Below are 20,307 nucleotides of genomic sequence, written 5' to 3' on the forward strand. Positions count from 1 at the left end.
CTTAATAAGCTTGAGGAAGGTGCCCAGATCAGCTGCCAATCCTCCTTCTGCTCACTGCTCATAGTGTAGGACACACCAGCTCAGAAAGCCACGTTCCAAAAGCCTCTCCAGGTCGTGCTTTAAGCCAGGTTTGTGGCCAGTTCGTCTGAACTGAGTTTTTCTGAGGCACTTTTTGCCTCAGTCTTTAATAACCAGACCAGTTGTGCTCCAGGTATCCAGAGCCCTGAGCTGGAAGACAGGAATGGGGAGCAGAATTAAGCCCCAATAATCCAAGGGGAAACGGTTGGTGACCTGCTACACCACTTGGACACACACAGGTCTATGGGATCCACCCAGCGGTGCTGAGGGAGCTGGCGGAGGTGATCACCAAAACACTTTCAATTATTAATCAGCAGTCCTGGCTAACTGGGGAGGTTCCAGTCAACTGGATGGTGGTAAATGTGACACCCATCTACAAGAAGGGCCGGAAGGAGGATCTGGGGAATTACAGGCCAAGCAATCAGGCCCAGTCAGCATGGGATTATGAAAGGGAGGTCCTGCTTGACCAACCTGATCTCCTTCTATGACGAGGTGACCCACTCAGTGGATGTTGTATACCTGGACTTTATTAAAGCCTTTGACACCGTATCCCACAGCATTCTCCTGCAGAAGCTGCAGTTTCTGGATGGTGGACTCTGCGATGGGTAAAGAGCTGGCTGGATAGTCAGGTCCAAAGGGTTGTGGTGAACAAAGCCAAATCCAGTTGGTGGCCGGTCATGAGTGGTGTCCCCAGGCTGAGGCCAACTGTATGAGGTTTAACAAGGCCAAGTGCCAGGTCCTGCACTTGGGTCATAAGAACCTCATGAACGCTACGGGCTCGGGGAAGAGCGGCTGGAAAAGGACCTGGGGGTGTTGGTGACAGTGGCTGAACATGAGCCAGCGTGTGCCCAGGTGGCCAAAAAGGCCACCAGCATCCTGGCTGGTATCAAGAATAGTGTGGCCATGAGGAATAAGGAAGTGATCGTCCCCCTCTACTTGATTCCTGGGGTCAGTTTCGGGCCCCTTACACCAAGAAATCCCTTGAGGTGCTGGAGCGAGTTGAGAGAAGGGAACGGAGCTGGTGAGGGGCTGGAGCACAAGTGCGATGGGAGCGGCTGAGGGACCTGGGGGGTTCAGCTGGAGAACAGGAGCTGAGGGGAGATCTTCTGATCTCTGAACTGCCTGAAAGGAGCTTGGAGCCACGGGGGGGTCGGGCTCTGCTCCCCAGGAACAAGCGCCAGGAGCAGAGGAAACGGCCTCAAGTTGCACCAGGGGAGGTTGAGGTTGGATGTGGGGAACAATTTCTTCCCCAAAGGGCTGTGGGGCATTGGAACAGGCTGCCCAGGGCAGTGCTGGAGTCACCAGCCCTGGAGGGGTTCAAGAGATGGAGATGAGGTTCTCAGGGACATGGGGCAATACCAGGGTGGATTATGGTTGGATTTGATGATCTTGAGGGTCTCTTCCAACCGAAATGGTTCTGTGATTCTCTGACAGAAGGGCATGAACCTGTCACCTTAGTTATTTCAATGTACTTTGTAGAAGGTGACCCCAGGGATTGATGTGGTTTTCTCATGTTCACCCCCTTCCCTCCCTACAGCAGTGGCATGACGCACAACTGCTGCAGGCATGGGTAAGGTTTCCATGACCTCCCCCTCTCCTCCCACTCAGCAATTCAGAGGGCTATGAAAAAAAAAGACCTGTCCAGACTCTCCTGAGAAATGGACAGTCGTGTCTGAAATCGATTAAATAATTCAGAGGGGACTGAAATGCCTTATTGCGTAATGGAATCTTTCTGCAAAGCTGTGAAGCAGTTTTTACATCCCAATGATCCTATTTTCATGTCAATACAATTAAGTGTCAGAATATGCAACAGTTGAAATTAATCTAGAATCAGAATGCAAGTGATCTTTAGCACGCACATAGCAAGACGCCATCAAAATCATTAGATATTATCCGGAATGAACATAAAATGATTCATTGGGATGCAGCAGGCTGTGGTTTGACATCTCTCCATTGATACAAAACATCTAACAAGTGTTTGATGAGGAAAGGGACTCAACATACCTAACCCTCCATTTCTGCATAATCTATTCATGGCATGTCACAGAAGCAGGTATGAAACAAAATGACCCTTAAACTTCTCTTTTTCCCTGTATTAATGAGTCTACTGCAAGCGTGGATTATTAATGACAGGGGTAGGCAGTAAATCCCATCTTGGAGCGGATTCACGGCGTGTTTTGTAGCCAGGCTGATGCTGATTGTGACAGAGGTAATCCAAGACCCCAAAATAACACGGGTATGACGCGGAACTTTGGGAAAGAAACGGGAACATGAGGCTGCCAGCCAAGCGACAGGGAAGCAGCCACGACAAGCAGGGAACCAGGGCCCTGCTGGAGAGAGGAATCAGAATCCGCAAACTGCTCATGATGATGACATTAATAAATCTCTTTCCTCCCTCTGAATCACATGTACATGCCAATGGACCAGCAAAACTGCTGGCTCCTGAGTTGATGTTTGTAAAAGGGGCTCAGTTCAGGGTCTCCAAAGGGAACAGTGATGTGTGTAGAAGGGGAATACACACAACACGTACCAGGAGAGCAAGTGGGGTCAGCCAGTGTGAACACCCGATCCCGTTTTACCACATTGTAGCACCTTTAGTCTGTACGCAGCGCTTGCAGCATGCTGAATATTATAAATCCACTGAGGTGTCTGCATAAAGAGTAGTTTGCATACGGACATGCCATCTATAAAATACAGAGCCTGTCACAGATATTCTTCAGCTTGCAGAAAAATCAATGAAGGCGGGAAGAATGTGCTAATGAGGGACCATAACGGATGGGTAGATCAAGACATTTCAGGAAGGAAGTGACCTGATCCTCATATTGACATGGGACGTCCCACAGCTCTGTGATCATCAGCAAGAGTCACACAAACACGAACCTGGCAATTCTGTCTTGGGCAAACACAGATGTAGTTGTGAGTCATTTACGCTGTGCGTCCTCTCTCCATACAGAGGGAAGGCATCACCTTCCAGCGGGAGCAGCAGAGACACAGTGCGGGGAAAGCTTTGAAGCTCCCAGGGCAGAAAAAGATGTGAAAGTGGAGCTGCCGCCCACTCAGCTGGCTGAGACACCAAAGCAGCTCAGGAAGATCTCGGTTGCTAAGTATAATCTAGAGCTGCATTTGTCCTCTTCCATGTTTGCCTTTGCAGGAGGTTCTCTTCTCAACAAACACCAATGTTAAACTGTCAGATCAAGCAAGTTGTTGCTTTACTCTTGGAACTTGTCTTGCAATAAGCCTGAGTGACCGTATGGACATCAGGCTCCCCATCTCCTGGTACTGGCCCACAGGGTGACTGTGGGAGCCCAGTGTGGGACTGGGGGTGGTCTGGAGCTCCAGGAGGTGATCACTGACGAGGTGAAGGTCAGTGCTGAGGTGTCTCCCCCAGTTCGTCAGAGCCCACAGACAGACAAGCGAGTGGGAAGGAGCCAGGAGAGGCAGCTGTTCCCTCAAGCCCTGGAGCTCTCCCTCCATCCCAACATCACCTTGTCTCCTCTCACTCTCACAACCCCCCGCACCTTCCCAACCTCAAACCCACGCTGTAGACATCGTCCACTGCTCTGGCACCAAGGGGTGTATGCTCTGTCCTCAAAGCAGCTCATGCACATGGCCTGGGAGAGAAAGGTGACCATTTCCTAAGGTGGGACTACATCAAGAACAATTTGATCCTTTTGAATATGCACAAAGAAAAGCTGCTATGTAGGAGATATTATCAACTGTATGAAAGCAAGAAGTCAGCAACAGCTGACCTCTCACTTTCCCTTCTGCCTGTGTGTGGATGCTGTGCATCATTTCAGGTAACAGGGAGTGTGATATTTATCAGGAGATGGCACAGGGTGAGGCTGTATCTGGGGATATGGTGTCTAGTTGGGTGTAAGCTCCTGCTAGAGGACATACACTGTGTTCCCACACACCAGACACATGTTCAACTGAAACCAGCTCAGGCTGGACAGCTGTCCCACCAAAAGAGTGCCCTGAACCCCTTGGAGGATGCACGAGTTACAACTGTGCTGCACAACAGCGAGAACAGAGCCCCAGGCAGGCAAATCCCACACTCAGGCTGTAAATCTTGCCACATCTGCACCAAATATCATAAGACAAAACGTGACCACGGGCAGCTTCTGTTGCTCAGTCACTGGGCTGGCTTCTCTACACCAACATCATTTTCCCATTGCCCACACTGCAGGATGCTGGTGCAGCTCCAGAGATGCCAGCGGCAACGTCGTCAGGTTTTAACAGCCACTTTATATGGTTCTTTCTTTTTCCTGCCTATTGGCACTGCTGGAGAACATCCTTAGTGCAAATTTTACTGCGGTACTTGAAGAAAAGAGACTCCCGCAGATGCCCTGACTCAGAGCACATCTCGCAGAGAATCCAGGAATGGAAAGGATTTTCAGCCTCGAACCAACAGCGAGAGGTTCCATTTCTGACAGTGTTCTTGGCTGGGCTCTAGAGAGACTTGACTCGTCCAAGTTTTCCACACACGCTTTTCAAGCTGCAGCCCAACCTCTGCACCTCGTCAAGGACGTGGCAAAAATTTACAAGAAACTAGCAGATTTTAGGACAAGTCCTGCTTTTCCCTATGAGATGACCCTGCAGTAAAGAAGCTTAAAATCCCATATTCCTCCCGACTCATCTCCCTGACCCCTCGCACTCAGTTCAACCGGGAAATTATGCTTTTCCAGTGAAGTCGTCACTATTTATAATAAAGTTTCAGAGTTACCAGGAAAACAAATAAGTTGTTAATGATGAAGTGAGCTTATCATCTGCTCTATAGATTTGCTACTGCTGTCAGGTGAAACGCAAAGGGCCCAATTCCATTCGGAAACTATGCTCAAGGTCTGAGGGTGGTATGAAAAACTAATATTAAAAAAATCACATTTTTCCCCTGCAAATTCAACAATTGTGATCTGGAGTAGTTTCAAGACTAGTTCACTCACTGGGGTTGAACACCCACATGGGTGCTTGCTCCATGTTGTGTCTCCCAGGTGTCTCTACATTAAGCTGAAGGCTACTACCACAGAATAAGATATCTAATTTGTAGCTATCTAGTGTTAATTGAGATCAGCGCTGCCGTGTGTCTCATCATGGGGACTTTCCACGGCCTGAAGACTTTGGATTCATTCCTAGATCATCATGGCAGACTGACAGAGCAGTCTTTAGCCATGGTTTGAAGAACACACTACGTAGTGATTTTATAGACTTAAATGCCAGGCAGTGATGCATTGCCCAATGGAGTGTCATGTAAGAATCATAAATCACAATCTTGCCGGGGCTCGCGGATGTCAGACATGTGAATATGCTGAATTGGTATCCATGGTAGTTCAGCATGTCTCGCATCTTTGTCTTCTGCTCAAAATAGATTAGCTCCTAAATATTACTCAGCACTTGGAGTTCTGCCACAGCCCAGAAGACAGTTGAGAAAACACCAAAAATGTGTCTCCCAGTGCAAAGAAATATTGAGATAAACTTCATTGGCTTTGTTCAGTCTAAAAGCAAAACCCTCTTCCACGGTGGCATAACAACAAGGCAGCACGAGGTTATCTGGCTAACGGTAGTTGAGGCAGAGATTTTCACACATGCACTGGAACTGAAACAGAACAAAATCTGAGCATGAAGCTGCTCAGCTAAAGCTCAGGACTGTAACCCTTGCGGGAGCACTCATCTCTCCTGTCCACACGTACAGCTGGGTCGCCACTTCAAACTGAACACAAGAAATATACTGTGCAATATGTCCAGAAATAATCACATTACAGAGGGTACAATCCTAATGATTGAGCCCCTAAGTCATTTGTGACATCCAAAGTCCCTGGTTTCACAGCACTAACAGGCCATCAAATCGTATCGCAGACAAAGACAAATCTCCATTTTTGCACAAGCAAACAAGGCAGTTTCCCTGCAGAATGTGTTGGGATGTTAATCACTTGCAACAGTCATGAGTGGGCGTGTGAATTTACCATTAAAAAGTTAGAAGTTAACGTTATGGTACTGTTCAAATAAAATGTGAATTTACAGGCAGCTGAAAATCAAATTCGAAGGCAAATCCATTCCTTTATGTCCACAAACAGATATAATTTCTTCAGATAATAAAAGCCTTTTCATTCAGTCTGGAAAGCACCAGCCTACCCGCCGGTTGCTGGAAAAGGGGGTTTATGAACTCCCACTGCCCGTCTCCCACCTTCCCAGGGACAGGAAACATTCTCTGCAGGGCTCCCAGCAAAGCCAGTGGAAAAGGTGTGAAAACCACTGCCCCGTCTTCAGAAGAACTGAGCCCCCGAGACTCTTCAGTTAAAGATGGAAAGGAGGTTTTATTCTTATCTGGGAAGGAAATGGGAAAAGAATATTGTACAGAAAACTGCTTGAAGAGAATTCAAATGTCCAAGACAAAGAGGCAGGTTTTATGGCCCTGCTCAGGGTTGTCCATGTGCTTGCTGAAGGCTACGAGGACACACCGCCCTGCAGACCACGTCTCTACAGGGGTACTCTGGCTACCTCACCCTAAAGATACGGTCAGGCCCGATGGGATACGGCGTGACTGTAAAACTCCTTTTGGATGGGGAGGAGAGAGGGAGACCTTGTGTGAAACACCATCCATGAGTCCTTCTTTGGACCAGTTTGGTTCCCAGCCCACCTGAAGGTTCATGGTGGTTTTCTCTGCTTCCCTTCCACCGGTGCAGTGCCAGGCTGGAATCACAGGATATTGTATTACAAGTCCCACGGGTGCTGCCTCAGCCTCAGTAAACTTTATTTAAGCACACACAGACATACACAGACAATATACATATATTTGTTTCTTCTCTGACAGTTCTACAGGACCAACACTGCTTCGGATGACACTTAACGGAGAATTTGAAAAAGTGCAGGAAGTGTACGAAATAAAGAAAGGTCTTTTAATAATTTGTGAGTCATGGTCATCCACAGAAACAACACAGGTGCATTCAACCAGGCGAGCACATGGACACGTCTCCACATACAGTACATTGTGTCTATATAGGTATCTCCACATACATTGCATCTATAGAAATGTACAACAGTCTCAGAAGTCAGCAGGACACAAAACCAGACGAGCATCGGCACGGCACATGCTTTGCACTCCCCGTGTCACAACCCACTGCCAGGGGGTGGTGTGAACGGAAAGTTGCTCCAAACATCGTCTCACCATACACTATAACAACTCACCAAATACGCAACAACGGCATAGAACGAACATTCAGCTGGGGTTCTGGTGACCAGCGACTTGGAGTCACATCTCACAGCTTTTGTGTCACCACAACTCCTGGGATATACGGTTACTTATCTAATATAGCTACAACTGTCTCTCAACATATATTTTATATACAGTACATATACACAGAACATACATAGAGCAGTATATGTATATTTTTGTGATTTCACGTTTGTACATTATATCACAGATTATATGAACACATAAAAGATATGTTATAGGACCTAAAAAGAAATCATTTTATAAAATATTCATAATACCCCCCCAAAAAAAAGCCCGGAAGTCAAACAAAAGAAATCCAGAAACGCACTCTCGCAGTGTTCGCTGCCTGCCCTCGGACAGCATTGCGCTCCCTCCCTTTCCCTTTGTAAGTACAGCAGCACAATGGTGGTTTGCAACCATGCACCCAGGAAAACAAAAAGCAGTATAAATTGTTGAACTGCACAGTCAGAGTGGAGGCTGGAGCCCGGCTGTCTGACTCCCCGCTCTCCCTCTGTCTCCCTTGCTAGGATTTAAAAGGTTCTGCCGGGAGCACAGTATTTTACCTGCAGCAATATTTGCTAGACTAAACCCACTGACTGCAGTCCAATACTGTTATCTCATAGCACTTAGAACCTGGCTTCTGAGTTATAGCTTTTTTTTTATTTAAAACAATTTTTCTATTTAGCAAAAAATTGTTTCCACTGTACCCTTCGTGTGTCCTCTTCCTAATGTGACAAACCCGGAGGAGATGAAATTATGGAGATCTGGTCCTCCACTTCGGTAAATATCCTTTCCATAGTGACCTGCCAAGGAAAAGAAAACAAAGAAGCCTTTATTTGCTGTCTCTCTGTGTGTATATATATATATATCAACACACATATATGTTATATAGCCCTGCTCTCACCCTCATTTATGGGTACCAAGGCCCCCACCACATGGTTCCATTATCACTGGCAAGCAGAGGGTATAACAGAACGTACCAGTTATAGCAGCATCAAACTCTCATTGCTTTATGGGCAAAGATGTATGAAGAACAATTGCATGTTTTGTTAAGTGCCAAGGAATGATCAGATTCTGAGAGGGGAACCACTGACATGCCAAATCAAACACCCCAATCTCTGAGACTCAGGTTTGCTGGAGCAGCACGGCCCAGGAACTGGTCTCACTCAAACCCTTCAGACTAAGGAGCTAAAGGAAATCAGAAGAGACGTGGCTTTGATTCTTCCCGATTCCAAACAGACCCCTGACAGCATTTGTGTCCCGTTGGTAGAGATTTTGTCTTAGCACAAAAGCAAAGGTGCAAATATCACTCTTGTCCAGGCTGGACCCAAGTCCCTATTAACAGTATGACAGAAAACTTTGATTTGCTCTGGTCCTTAAGCAGCATTCCTGGATAGTTTCTCAAGTGCAAGTCTCCTGCAGGAGCTTTATCAGACCATGACAAAAGAGCAGGTTCAGAAGACACCCAGCTTTTTAATATTTTAATCTATTAATAAAGAAAAAGGCCTTCTGCCTCCCTGTTACCATGCAAAGCTCTGAAATGAGTACATAGATAATTTTTCAGATACTCTTTATCATCTCCTCCCTTTTTCATGTTGTTAATTTTTCTATTCCTTTTATTTTAGAAAGAGGCAAAGATAAGCGAGGTGGGGGGGTAGGAGGAAGGCAGCCGCAGGGGCTGGGACCGTTAAGTCTCCAGCTCCTCGGTTCCTTTCTGCACAAGCAGATGTGTCGCGGTTTGAGCCGCAGTGGCTGGGGGTCCAGCACGGCAGATGGTCCCGAGCAGCAGAGCTGAGTCAGGAGGCGATGGGGAGGCCTAAATGGGCATCAGGGATGCAGGTGGAAATGCAGCCCGGGGCCACGTTCTGGCTGGCTGGCATTGCCCCTGACAGATGCTACAGCCCTTGACTGTTTTTCAAACACTGAGACCAAATGCCGTTTGCTCTCACACACTTTCAGGCTCCCTGGCAACGCTGTGAAAACTGATAGGAACAGAGACTTTGAAATCTCATCAGTCTGCAAAGTTTTCCTCTTTTCATCCGGTCATTCTCACCACGGTATCCCAGCAGCTGCGACTGGTTTTGCAGGCCATTACTCCTGTCGTCACAGTCCACCTTGCAGGTGGGCAGGCTGAGGGTAAACACCGCCCTGAGGTCTAAATTGCCCCCAAATGCCCCCCTGTTCTGCCCTGCGATGGGTCTGAGCAGGCTCCAAACCCCACTGCCCGCTCAGGGAGGACACCAGGAGAGCCTAAAACTGACTTTGCCGCCAAAAGAGCACGTTGAAGATCCTCAGAGGGGGCTGACGTGTGGCAGGCAGAAGATGCTGAGACCTGTAACAATGTTTATTCCTCCCTAATAGAAAAAGCATCCCACTCCCTTCCCTCACCTATTTTTAATGGTCACCATCCCTGAGGTATTCAAAAGGCACATAGACGAGGTTCTTAGGGACACGGGTTAGTGCCAGAGTCAGGTTATGGTTGGACTCGATGATCTTGAGGGCCGCTTCCAACCAAAATGATTTCATGATTCTATGATTTTTTCTTTCCAGTAAGCCAATATTTGCTCATATGCTGCCGATTGCTACACTCTCAGGGCCAGCTGCTCTAGGGACTGACCCTCCATCAGTGCCATAAATGTACCGTTTTAAACAAGGGTAAAAGAAACACACAAGTATGTGCTATTACCTCTAGCTCAAATCAGCTGTCTTTTCTATGTCCCTTTGGAGAATGGGTTTAAGACAGAGATCAAGAAGAGGAAGTATATACAAGAAAGAAAATGCAAACATTTACTGGCAGATTGAAGATCATTCATCAGCCACTTGCTCTCTGAACCTTGCTCTGCCCCTTCATATATTACACAGAAGTTAAATTAAAACATTCCTGTGATAACAACCCATTAGCATTTGAACAGGAGTTTTGTTTCCCCATGAGAAACCTGAATTTTTAGACTTCAAGTGGCATGAGTTTCTCCTTTTTACAGATACATTACAGGATGGTACATTTGTTTTACAGACATTTTTTTTATTCCTGATGACTTGTGATCATTCCTCTCGGCTTTGCGGCATAGAAATGCAGCTTTTACTTTTCAGAAGAGCCTTGGGCGCTGCTGCTGGGCCATGCTCAGGTGCTGTTTTCCAAATAGACCTTTTCATAGAAAATCACTTCTTGACTGAGATGTTTCACACTGGAAGGGAACGCTCCCTTCCCAAAACACATGTACCCAGTAGCCACAGCAGAGCTGAAGAAGCTCAAGCACAAGCAGATGAGGCCGCAGAGCAGTGGGAGCGCAGACAGGGCTATACCAGACCCAAAACATCCCTGTTTCAGTCTCCACGGGGGCTGTTTTCCCCCTTCCTCCCTCCAGCTGTGCAGGGAGTCCTTCTGCAGGTGGTGGAGAGGGACCGGCCCTCACCAAAGGGGGTTCAGCCACAGCTCGGCTGCAGATGGAGACGCCTGTCTTGTGGGCAAGAAGGAGCCCCTGGAGCTTACCTAAGGTGTTCGCTTTTCCCAGGCTGAAGCCGGGCGTTTTGCTCTGTAACAGGAGAGCTAAAAATGGCCCGATTTCTTAGAAAACAAGTGTAAATGGACAGATTTTCAGACTGCCATTCCAGACAGAAGGGGTCTCTGAAACCCTGCGGGGCTCCCCTGAGCCGGTGCTGGAGGCTGCACCAGCCCCGTGTGGTGTGTTCATTGCCCTGCGGGGCCGGGCGGTGACACGGAGCTGTTGCAGAACCCCGAGCACACAAAAAAACGGAGGTCTCTGAGCTAAATCTGCTGTGTAAATGAGGTGGGGACAGTTTGACGGCTATCTTGTCCCTGCTGTCTGCGGGCATTAGTCACATCGCTCTCCCTCCTCCCGCACGGGAGATCGCATCAGAGCAAAGCTGCCTTGTGGTGTTGTATTCCCTGCGAGCACACACAAGACATTCCACGCCAGGGAGCTGAAACCCAGGACCCAGAGGCAGCATCTGAGACATAAAAGAAGTCAGATAGAGCAAGATCAGCGTGGCGAGCGAGGCAGCTCAGCCCAGCACACTCCTGTCCGCAGGCTCCCAGCACACACGTTCCCTCTTTTGCAGCTCCCGCTTTGGGTCGAATTAGCTGCTGTCTGCCAGTTTTCCATATCCAGGTCTCCTAGCAGGTGTTAACTCTCTCCTGGGCTTGCTGGTCGCTAAGATCACAACCAGTGTCCCCTCCGCACTCCCCTGCATCCTGTGCCTGTGAATGAAGCACGCCGCACAGAAGCCACATTTGATGGCGATGGGGTCTGACAACACGCGCTACTTCCAAAGCAAAGCGGCCACCCACCTGCCTGATCTCACGGCACGGAACGTGCTGTCTTTTAATACACTATTCCTCTGGAGATTTTTGTATCTCTAAGGTCTGTTTCTCACGGCAAGGATAAAATTTAAAATGCTGCCTCGGAGCACCGTGTCTGACTCTCTCGGAGAGACTTTTCCCTCTTGCTCATACTCGTATCCGTGTGCTCCAATGCATACAAACCCTCAGATGCACATAGGCTTGCAGGCTTTTTCATTAAAAGAAATGAACAGGACTCCAGCAAGGTTGTGTGTTACTAAAGCAAATGAAGACTAACACTCACACAACTTAAAATTTCCAAAATAAATTGAAACAATGCAAAAGATGACTATTTTTTCCCTCTCCTTCGCTTATAAGGCACAGCAGAGGCAGAAAGTAGATGCATGTTTTGCCTGCCACAAAATAAAGGCATATTCTTTAGGGCATACAGCTCAAAGAGGGAACATTTCATTACAATGGCATCCTGCATAACACACATATGGAACAAACTCAGTCACAAACAGCAATTACAACCCCAGCTCTGATTTAACAGAATTATTAGAGCTGAACTAAAATGCTGTTATCTACCTCTTGGAAATGTTATTACTGAGTACGGATTACATCATCCTGAGAGGGCGACAGGGACTGCCATGGACAGCCCGATACACTCTGGGATTCTGACCTCATCCTTGTCCCAAATTTCCTTGAAAACAACAACAAAAACAATAAAAAACACTACACCCTAGAGGAGTCCCCACATCCAAACTCCTCAGCAGGAAAATGGTCAGACAGATTTCTGTGGAAACACAAACAAAACCAAAAACCAAACAAACTTATTAGGGGGAAGAAAACCCCCCACGGCCTACCTGCCTCTGAAGCTGCTCATCTGTGCCGGCAGGATTCTTTTCGGAGTTATTTTACACATATCAGCAGACCAAGACAAAGACTGTGAGCTGCCAAAATGGCAGTAAAGTGTTTGCTGAGCTGCTCTACATCGGCCTGTCCTGTCGGCCCAACACAACCATCTCTGATTGCAAGGGCAGGCACCGCTCGGACCCAAACCAAGGAATTCTTGGGGCTGGAGCGGCACAGGGCAGCCAGCGAGCACACAAACCAACCCAACTTGAGGAAAGTCTAATTGCAGAAATTGGTGGGTATCAGACATGGCTGCCAGCGACCCCGCTGAGGGAAGCACTTGCACACAGGCCGGGTATTTTACCACAACATGGGGTGCAGATTAACAGAGATCGCAGTTATAAGAAAGGACACCCAAGGGATGCCACTGAAACACTGCTGTTTTCTTTCTTAAAAAAACCCCAAACAAACCGGAGCCAGCTGGCACTTGTCAGAATGAAGGCCCAGTAAGGGCCTCTCACACACAGACTGTGTTTTTTCTGGTTTAATACCATAGAACTGGGATCACTGTCTATCCTGAACATGCAAACGTACATACAAAAATAAAAAGCAGCTGGGAAGTGTTGAGTGGTGCTCAGGCTGAGCTGTCAGCACTGTGCGGACAGACATGGACACGGTGTAGGCCACATCAGTGCAGGGAACAATAATTTTCTATGCCCTACAGATTCTCCTCAGCTTAAATCACAGTGGTGGGCTAAGGAGAGCCGAGTTGCACTCGCCCTGTCCTAATAATGCGATAACCTACCCATAATTTCACCTGCTTTCAAAATAACTGTCTCTCTTTACCTCCCTTTTCCTCACGCTAGGCCCTTGTCACGTCCTTCCCTGCTTCATCCCTCTTGTTCTCCATCCCATGAGACTGCTGACCGCAGACCCTCCTTAAACCAGCCCCCATGGGGCCACCTGTGCTGAGGAGATGACAGGGGTGGCCTTGTCCATCTCCTCGCCCGCCTCAGTGTCCACAGCCCAGCAGGAACCCCCACAGGTCCCCGAGTTTTTTGTGATGTTTTTGAAAGAGAACAGACACCTCACCTGAGCAGACAGAGCCAGTTGTGGCAGGATGAACCGCCCTCTCTCCTCCTCCCTCCTTCATCATGGAAGGAGCAGACACATCTCCCTCTCTCTCTGGTGCCTGAGGCTGACAGCTTCTTTTGCTTGGCCTCGGGAGCCCTCTGGCCAGGGCCATTAGAAGAGGGGTTAGGAGAAGGGAGTGCCGAGGCGCCAGGGAGCCGCGGGCGCCAGTGTGGGGGATGTTTGGAGGCTTCAGGGGAACCTCACAGCCAGGGTGGGGTGCAGAGAAGCTTCTGGAATGCCCAGTCAGATCTGATCAGCCAACAGAAAACGGGACTCTTGACTCATTGTCGCGGGTCTCCGGAGCACTAGCGAGATGCTGCCCCCGAGAGCCCCCCCGGGGTGGAGACTCCACTTGCCTTGCCACCATGGGTGTGAGGAAAATTAACCCGCACAGGATTGAGAGTGTATTTATACTTTCCGTGCACATTTGCATGCGCACTTTCCGTGCTCAATATGAGCACGTGTATAAATTAATCCTCGCATAATCGTGGGTGTATTTTCCTCCTGTGCTTCCACATAAGCACGTGTAATATTCCGTGCACATTTGCACGTGTATTAACCCTCGCAGGATTGCGAGTGTATTATAAATTTAGCCTCACAGGATTGCGAGTGTACACCTTCCGTATGTGTATCTCTTTAAAATAATCCCACACCGTGTTCAGGCAAGTGTGGACTCTGCCCGGACTCAGGGGCAGTTCCGGTATTGTTTTGGTGAAGCCGTGTGCATGCACTCTGTGGACCTCCTGAATTATTAGTTGCTGCCCCTTAATAATTTTCCTCAACTGATATCCGAACCTGTATTCAAGACACTTTTGGAGTGTTAAAACCCTGTTTCTCACCAGTTTAATAAAAGTTGTTTTGGACCCTGTTGTCTCTTAAACTAGCCTCAGGGTGCCTCCGTGACACACGTCTTACCCACCATGAGCCGGGCAGGCCTGTGCCACTGGGACCAGTTTGATCAGCTGGTCTGGGCCCCAGCAAGCTCTTGCCAATCTGACCACCCAGCACATCAGAAAATGTGGTAAAAACTCTCACCAGCATCACTCCCAAAAGCTTACTATTCCTGACTGAATACTGGAGCTCTCAAGTAAAACTACTGGCCCCAAACTGGACAATGACACATACTGGAACATTTCCCACAACATCGCAAGAACGGGGAACAGTTTCCTGGCACTGGGTTTGTGTCAGTCCGAACTGGCAACCCTGCCAAAAACATGCCCACTTACCGCACAGCACACCAAGCCAAGCCTGGTGCAGTTTGCTGCATGAGTCCGGGTCATACTCATGTATCTTTCTGGCATTGGAAAAGATGTAGAAAGCAAAGCTAAAACCTGTGCTGGTTCTCCTGATAAGTGGCCAAGGGAACATCTTTTGTTAATTGTTTACTCCGTTAACTACAGCAATTGTCCCTGATTTTGCAACCCCCCTGCAAGCTGTAACAAGCTGTAAGAGACTTCTGGAAATATCATGTTTAAATTCTGTTAACTTAAAAAAATGACTACGTGCAAGTAAAATACAGGACTGCAGGTCTAAAAGGTCTCGCTGGCAACACGCATCGGGGATGACAGAAATACAGTGATGAGTTCGTATCCTGCTGAGACGTCTAAATAAAAAACACTTTCAAAGCGAGAGGATTAAATTGATAGGAAAATAAAATACAGCACCTCTCCAAGGCTCTGGCTGCACGTGGTGGTTAGAAGAAAAACCTAATTAAGTACCTGGTTTGTGCAGAAAACAGCTCTGCTCCTGTGATCTGCTCCTCATCAGTGCACAGCTGAACTGAGTTACACGCGTGTGTCTTGAAGCTTCCTCTAAAGCCCCACAAAAAGCAAACGTTTCATTCCCCAAAAGCCAAGAAGGAACTGTCCTTTACAGTACAGCAGAATAAAGAGACCCCATGGATGTTCCCCTTCATGCAATCAGGAATGAGGGGCTCACACAAACAGGCTTTCGGATTTCTGCCCTCCTCATTCCTGTGCTGAATCACAGAATCCCAGGATGTCAGAGGTTGGAAGGCACCTGGAAAGCTCATCCAGTGCAATCCCCCCATGGAGCAGGAACACCCAGATGAGGTTACACAGGAAGGTGTCCAGGCGGGTTGGAATGTCTGCACAGAAGGAGACTCCACAACCTCCCTGGGCAGCCTGGGCCAGGCTCTGCCACCCTCACCGGGAAGAAGCTTATTCTCAAATTTAAGTGGAACCTCTTGTGTTCCAGTATGAACCCACTGCCCCATTACCTGGCTCCATCCTCCTGACACTCCCCCTTTATATATCTGTAAACATCAATGAGGTCACCCCTCTGTCTCCTCTTCTCCATGCTGAAGAGACCCAGCTCCCTCAGCTTTTCCTCATAAGGGAGATGCTCCACCAAAGCTATTCCCCTTCGCATGGAAGGAAAAAAGAAGGAAAAGGGACTCTGATTTTTTTCTTGAGGATATAAGGACCTTGAGGATATAAGGACCCTTTTCCATCCTGTATACCACTTACAGCAATAGGTAAAACACAGTGAATGCACAAGCAAATAAAGACTGAGAAATATCTCTATAGAAAACTCACCCGGTTACAATCCTTGCCCAGTAAATACAAAAAAGCCACTACTAAACATATGAGTAACTAAACAGATCTGGGGCTCCCATTCAGAGCAGTCTTAGATGCATAAAAGCCTAGTGTAACTGAAAATCAGTTTTTTCCCACTGGTAATAGGGGAAAAGGAGAAAAAGGTTCTTTCTGTTTGGTGGGTTTTGTTGGCTTTTGTTTGTTGGTTTGTTTTGTTTTTTGCTTTTACCAGCCTGTGAATCAGTTCACTTATCCCTAGTCCTCACACATTGTTGCTTTCCACATAACACCCTCTCAGGGAAACATAATAGAGACCGAGGACTGTTTTATCATCCTGCTGAATTCTGTAGCAAGGAAACAATTACTGTGGGTTGATTTAAACTATTCTATACAAAGAGTATCAGTCACAATTAAATGCTGAAGGTTTTCACAGTAATGTGTATACAGTTTTATCCAGTTTTGTGGTTCGCTCGCCCACCCAGCTCTCAAAAGAAGGAGTTTTAATTACTCTCCTTGCCAACAAGCATTCGAGGCCGTGCCTCTTCATTCCTGGCAAGCACCTAAACACCAGGCTATGGCTTTTCTGATCCCTGCCAGGTGGGTCTTATATTATATGGTGTAATATAACACAGGGAGTGTACTTGACCCCAGATCCCTGCATGCTGGCAGGCCTGTGAACCAGGGGAATTTGGTGACAGAAGTATTTATTTGTATGTAAACTAAGTCCCGCCTGAGGAAGGACCGCGCATCTCTCAGGCTTCAGCTCCTGTTTCCACGTACTTAACAGCAGTAAAAAAAATAAAGAAAAAAAAGAGGAAAACACAGACCCACAGCACTTCCCTGGAAGAAACGTCCACGGAGCAGCTGCAGGGTGTGACAGAGCAGACGATGGGAGATGCACCATCAAAGCAGCCACTGTCTCCATGGCATTTCCTGAGCATCACGGACCCCATGGTGGCTGCAGTAAGGGCACAGCTCTGCTGGCTGCCAGGGGTTTGCCCTCCTGTGTTTCAATGGTGTCTCTGTGGCAGCCCAATAAATACGGCTTCTGCTATCACCACTGAAAACCCGCAGGGTTTGTACTGACCCGCCAGCGTGGGGTCCTGGGGCTGGTCTGGGCTTGCCCAGACCCGAGCTGCTTCTGGCTTGTTTGAGCTGTGACAGCAACACCGTGTCTGTCACCTACCCTGGCTGACACAGCCACCTTGTCCCTGGTGACAAACTGACGACCCAACCAGAGAGACGTGGGAAGAGTGAGCACAACCCCAGAGACCCAAGGTGAGTATTAGTTTTATAGATCCATTTTAAAGGCAGAATAAATGAGTCTTTCTGTATTAACTTGAACTACAAGCACAAGCACTGTTGCACCTATTTCTTGTATTTTGAGTGTTAAAATGTTAAATAACTAACAGTACACTTTCAGCTCCACATGGGAGGTGAGCTCCCTTTGGCTATACTGTATTTTGAGAGCAACGCTGCATCTATGAAGTGTGATCATAAATCCGTTTCCCATCTCCCAATACTAATTCCCAGATCAGTATGGAAGAAATTTAAAAGTATCCAGCCAGAGAAACTGTCAGCTTAGATGCACATAAAATCTTTCGCTTGACACATTTAGAGAAACCATCTTAATTAATTATCTCATAAAAATCTTGTCTGCTCTCCCTGCAACGGTGTTAAATTCCATGGCACACGTGTTCTCCCCAGCAACGTGAGGTAGGTAAGGGCCGGCTCCACAAACCCGGGCTGCACAGCCCGTCCCACCGTGTCACACTATCCAGGGTTTAGATTGCGGGGTGACAATAAAACCATGGCAGATGTATTGTTAGCCCCCTCTCCCCCGCCTTCAGCCCCTCTCTCTCCCCGCTTCCCACTCAAGACAGGTGATCGGGAGGGAAAGAAAGACAGAGAGAAGAGAGTTGGAAAAATTAAACATGTTTTACTAATGCTACTAATAAGAATAGAGAAAATAATACAAAATATACTAAACCAATCTTGAAAGTCCCAGCAACTGCAGAGCCAGCACCCGAAGTCCTGGACTGGACTCTGCAGCCAACCGGAGCTGGATTCAGTCTGTCACTGGCCTTGGTTCGCAGGGATGACTTGCAAGGTCTTCTGCTAATGTCGCCATAAGGAAAAGGGACGAGATCCTGGTGATCTCCCACTTTTATATGAAGTATTCACGTGAATGGGATGTTATACTCAGTTGGTCAGTTTTTTGGTCACCTGTTTCTCGTTGCCCCTCTGGCGAGATGTGAATCTGTCCTTATCAATAACCTCACATTCCATCGCTATGTTTACCAAAACATGGATCTGGCTCACCAGGAAAATGCAGCTCATATGAAGCTTGAGCTGACAGGCAAATTCACTAAAAGAGAAACTTTTTTTTAACAAAACCAGGACACACACACACTCCAGCAAAGCAGCGCAGGGTGAGACGCGCTCGCTTTCCTCTGCACAAGCCCGATTTCTTACTTGCTGCCAGAGCTAAAGTCTTCATTTGCCAGGACAAATTTAGTACTCCTCCTCTCCGAGTGTCTCCTGCCATATTCCTGACCAAAGCCACGTTGGATGTTAGTCTGTGTGGGTGCAGCACCAACCACTGAAGCTGTTATACCTTTAAGCTTCTCACAATAAACTGGCGTTACTAAGAAGTCATAGCTTCAAAGAATGCATCTTGTGCTCGGCTTTTAATTGAGGTGACCAACAGAGGCGGCAGAGCTGCTAAACCAGGGTACGTCAAGCGACCTGGATGCTGGGTGTACTCATGACTCAGACACTTGGCTGTGTTAAGAGAAAGGGATGAATCTTTGTTTCCTGAGGACAACTCACATGGACTGTCAGTTCGTGTAGAAACTGGAAATAAAGGAGGACTGATGGCAACACCTGCGGTGGTTAATAAACAAGGGATGAAAGAGAAGATTGTGCACAGGTGGCCTGATCCAGTGTCCTATTCTGACCTGAGGTCACTGCTCCTGCACTATTATTATTATATAATTTATAGAATTATTTATAGAATTTGCTTTTCACATTCCTTCTCTAGAGGGTTTTGGCTTGCTTTCAGTGGCCAGGGTACAAAGAAGAGAAAGCTGAACGTTTACTCAACAACGTGGGTGTTTTCACTCATTTCAGCTTGGAGATGGCATGGGTACCTCCAGGCCCAGTCACAGCTACACAGCCAAGGCCTCTCCTGTTTGCTGCCTTTCCTACAGCTCCCCTTCATCAAACCACCTTTCCACGGCCTTCCCACGGCAACAGCAGCAATTACCTACATGGAAAAGTTACCTGGGGGAAGTGCCGAGTGCTTTTCCAATTCTCTGTAATCTGATTCAGCAAGTGGAAGCAGCAGGAAAGAGTTACTGCTCTGTTACAAGCACTCAGAAAATTATGTCAAGAACCCATACACTAGAGAAACCCACTTCTGCAAAGGAGATGACTATGTTGCTACAAAATCACACTGAAAACGGGAAGTCCCCAGAGGATAAGAGAGATGGCATGATCTTTGAACCAAACTGCAAGGCTTCCCAGCCTCCTGTTGGGATTTTGTGTTGCATGGACTTCTGCAACTTCAGCCCTTAATTTCCAAGTAATTACATCTCTTGAGAGAGCTAAGTGAAACTGGTTTGCGCGTGCATGCTTAACTGACTTTAAAACAGCGGCTTTAATTTGATGCGAAGATATTAATTCCAGGAATCCTGAAAACGTCTGCATTTACAATAATCTTCTTGAATAAAGAAGCTACAAAACTTCAGATACAATCCCCAAATGCACTTGGCTTATAAAGTTCCTTCTCAACAAACAGAATGTTTAGAAATACATGGTCCACGCGCACATTAACACTGCAGCCTGCACGTTGCGCAATGACTTTCAGGGAAAAAGGATGATGACGACTCATTTTTCCTTCTGGGTAGGGCAGTAAAGGGAATGTACCTGCTGCTGTCTAAAGTCTGAAGAGCTGAGTCCTTAAAGCACATGATCTCCGGAAATCTCTGAGAGACCAGGGATAAAACGAGAGGAAATAATTGTATTAGTGTATTAGTGACCTTCTGAAGGGCCTGGTCCTAGCACTAGGAACAGAAAAGGCAGAGGATGTAAAACACAGGGTTTGTCATTAGAGAATTTGTTATTAAAGTTTGGGTTTTTTTTTTCTGGTTAAGATGGGGGAAAAACCCCAT

General features: G+C 47.4%; 1 protein-coding gene across 1 annotated transcript in view; it reads right to left on the reverse strand.

Moving 5' to 3' along the window:
• SHISA6 (shisa family member 6) overlaps positions 1–20,307 on the reverse strand; it is a gene marked incomplete at both ends in the record, with an annotated part of 241,222 nt that overhangs the window by 173,637 nt on the left and 47,278 nt on the right. Inside the window, one exon of the mRNA XM_082067128.1 lies at positions 7,993–8,088. Coding sequence (XP_081923254.1) covers positions 7,993–8,088 — 96 coding nt within the window. The remainder of the gene's footprint in view (positions 1–7,992; positions 8,089–20,307) is intronic.

This window comes from Streptopelia decaocto (assembly GCF_964273445.1).
Source record: "Streptopelia decaocto genome assembly, chromosome: 16".
In the NCBI taxonomy this organism is placed as follows: Eukaryota; Metazoa; Chordata; class Aves; order Columbiformes; family Columbidae; genus Streptopelia; species Streptopelia decaocto.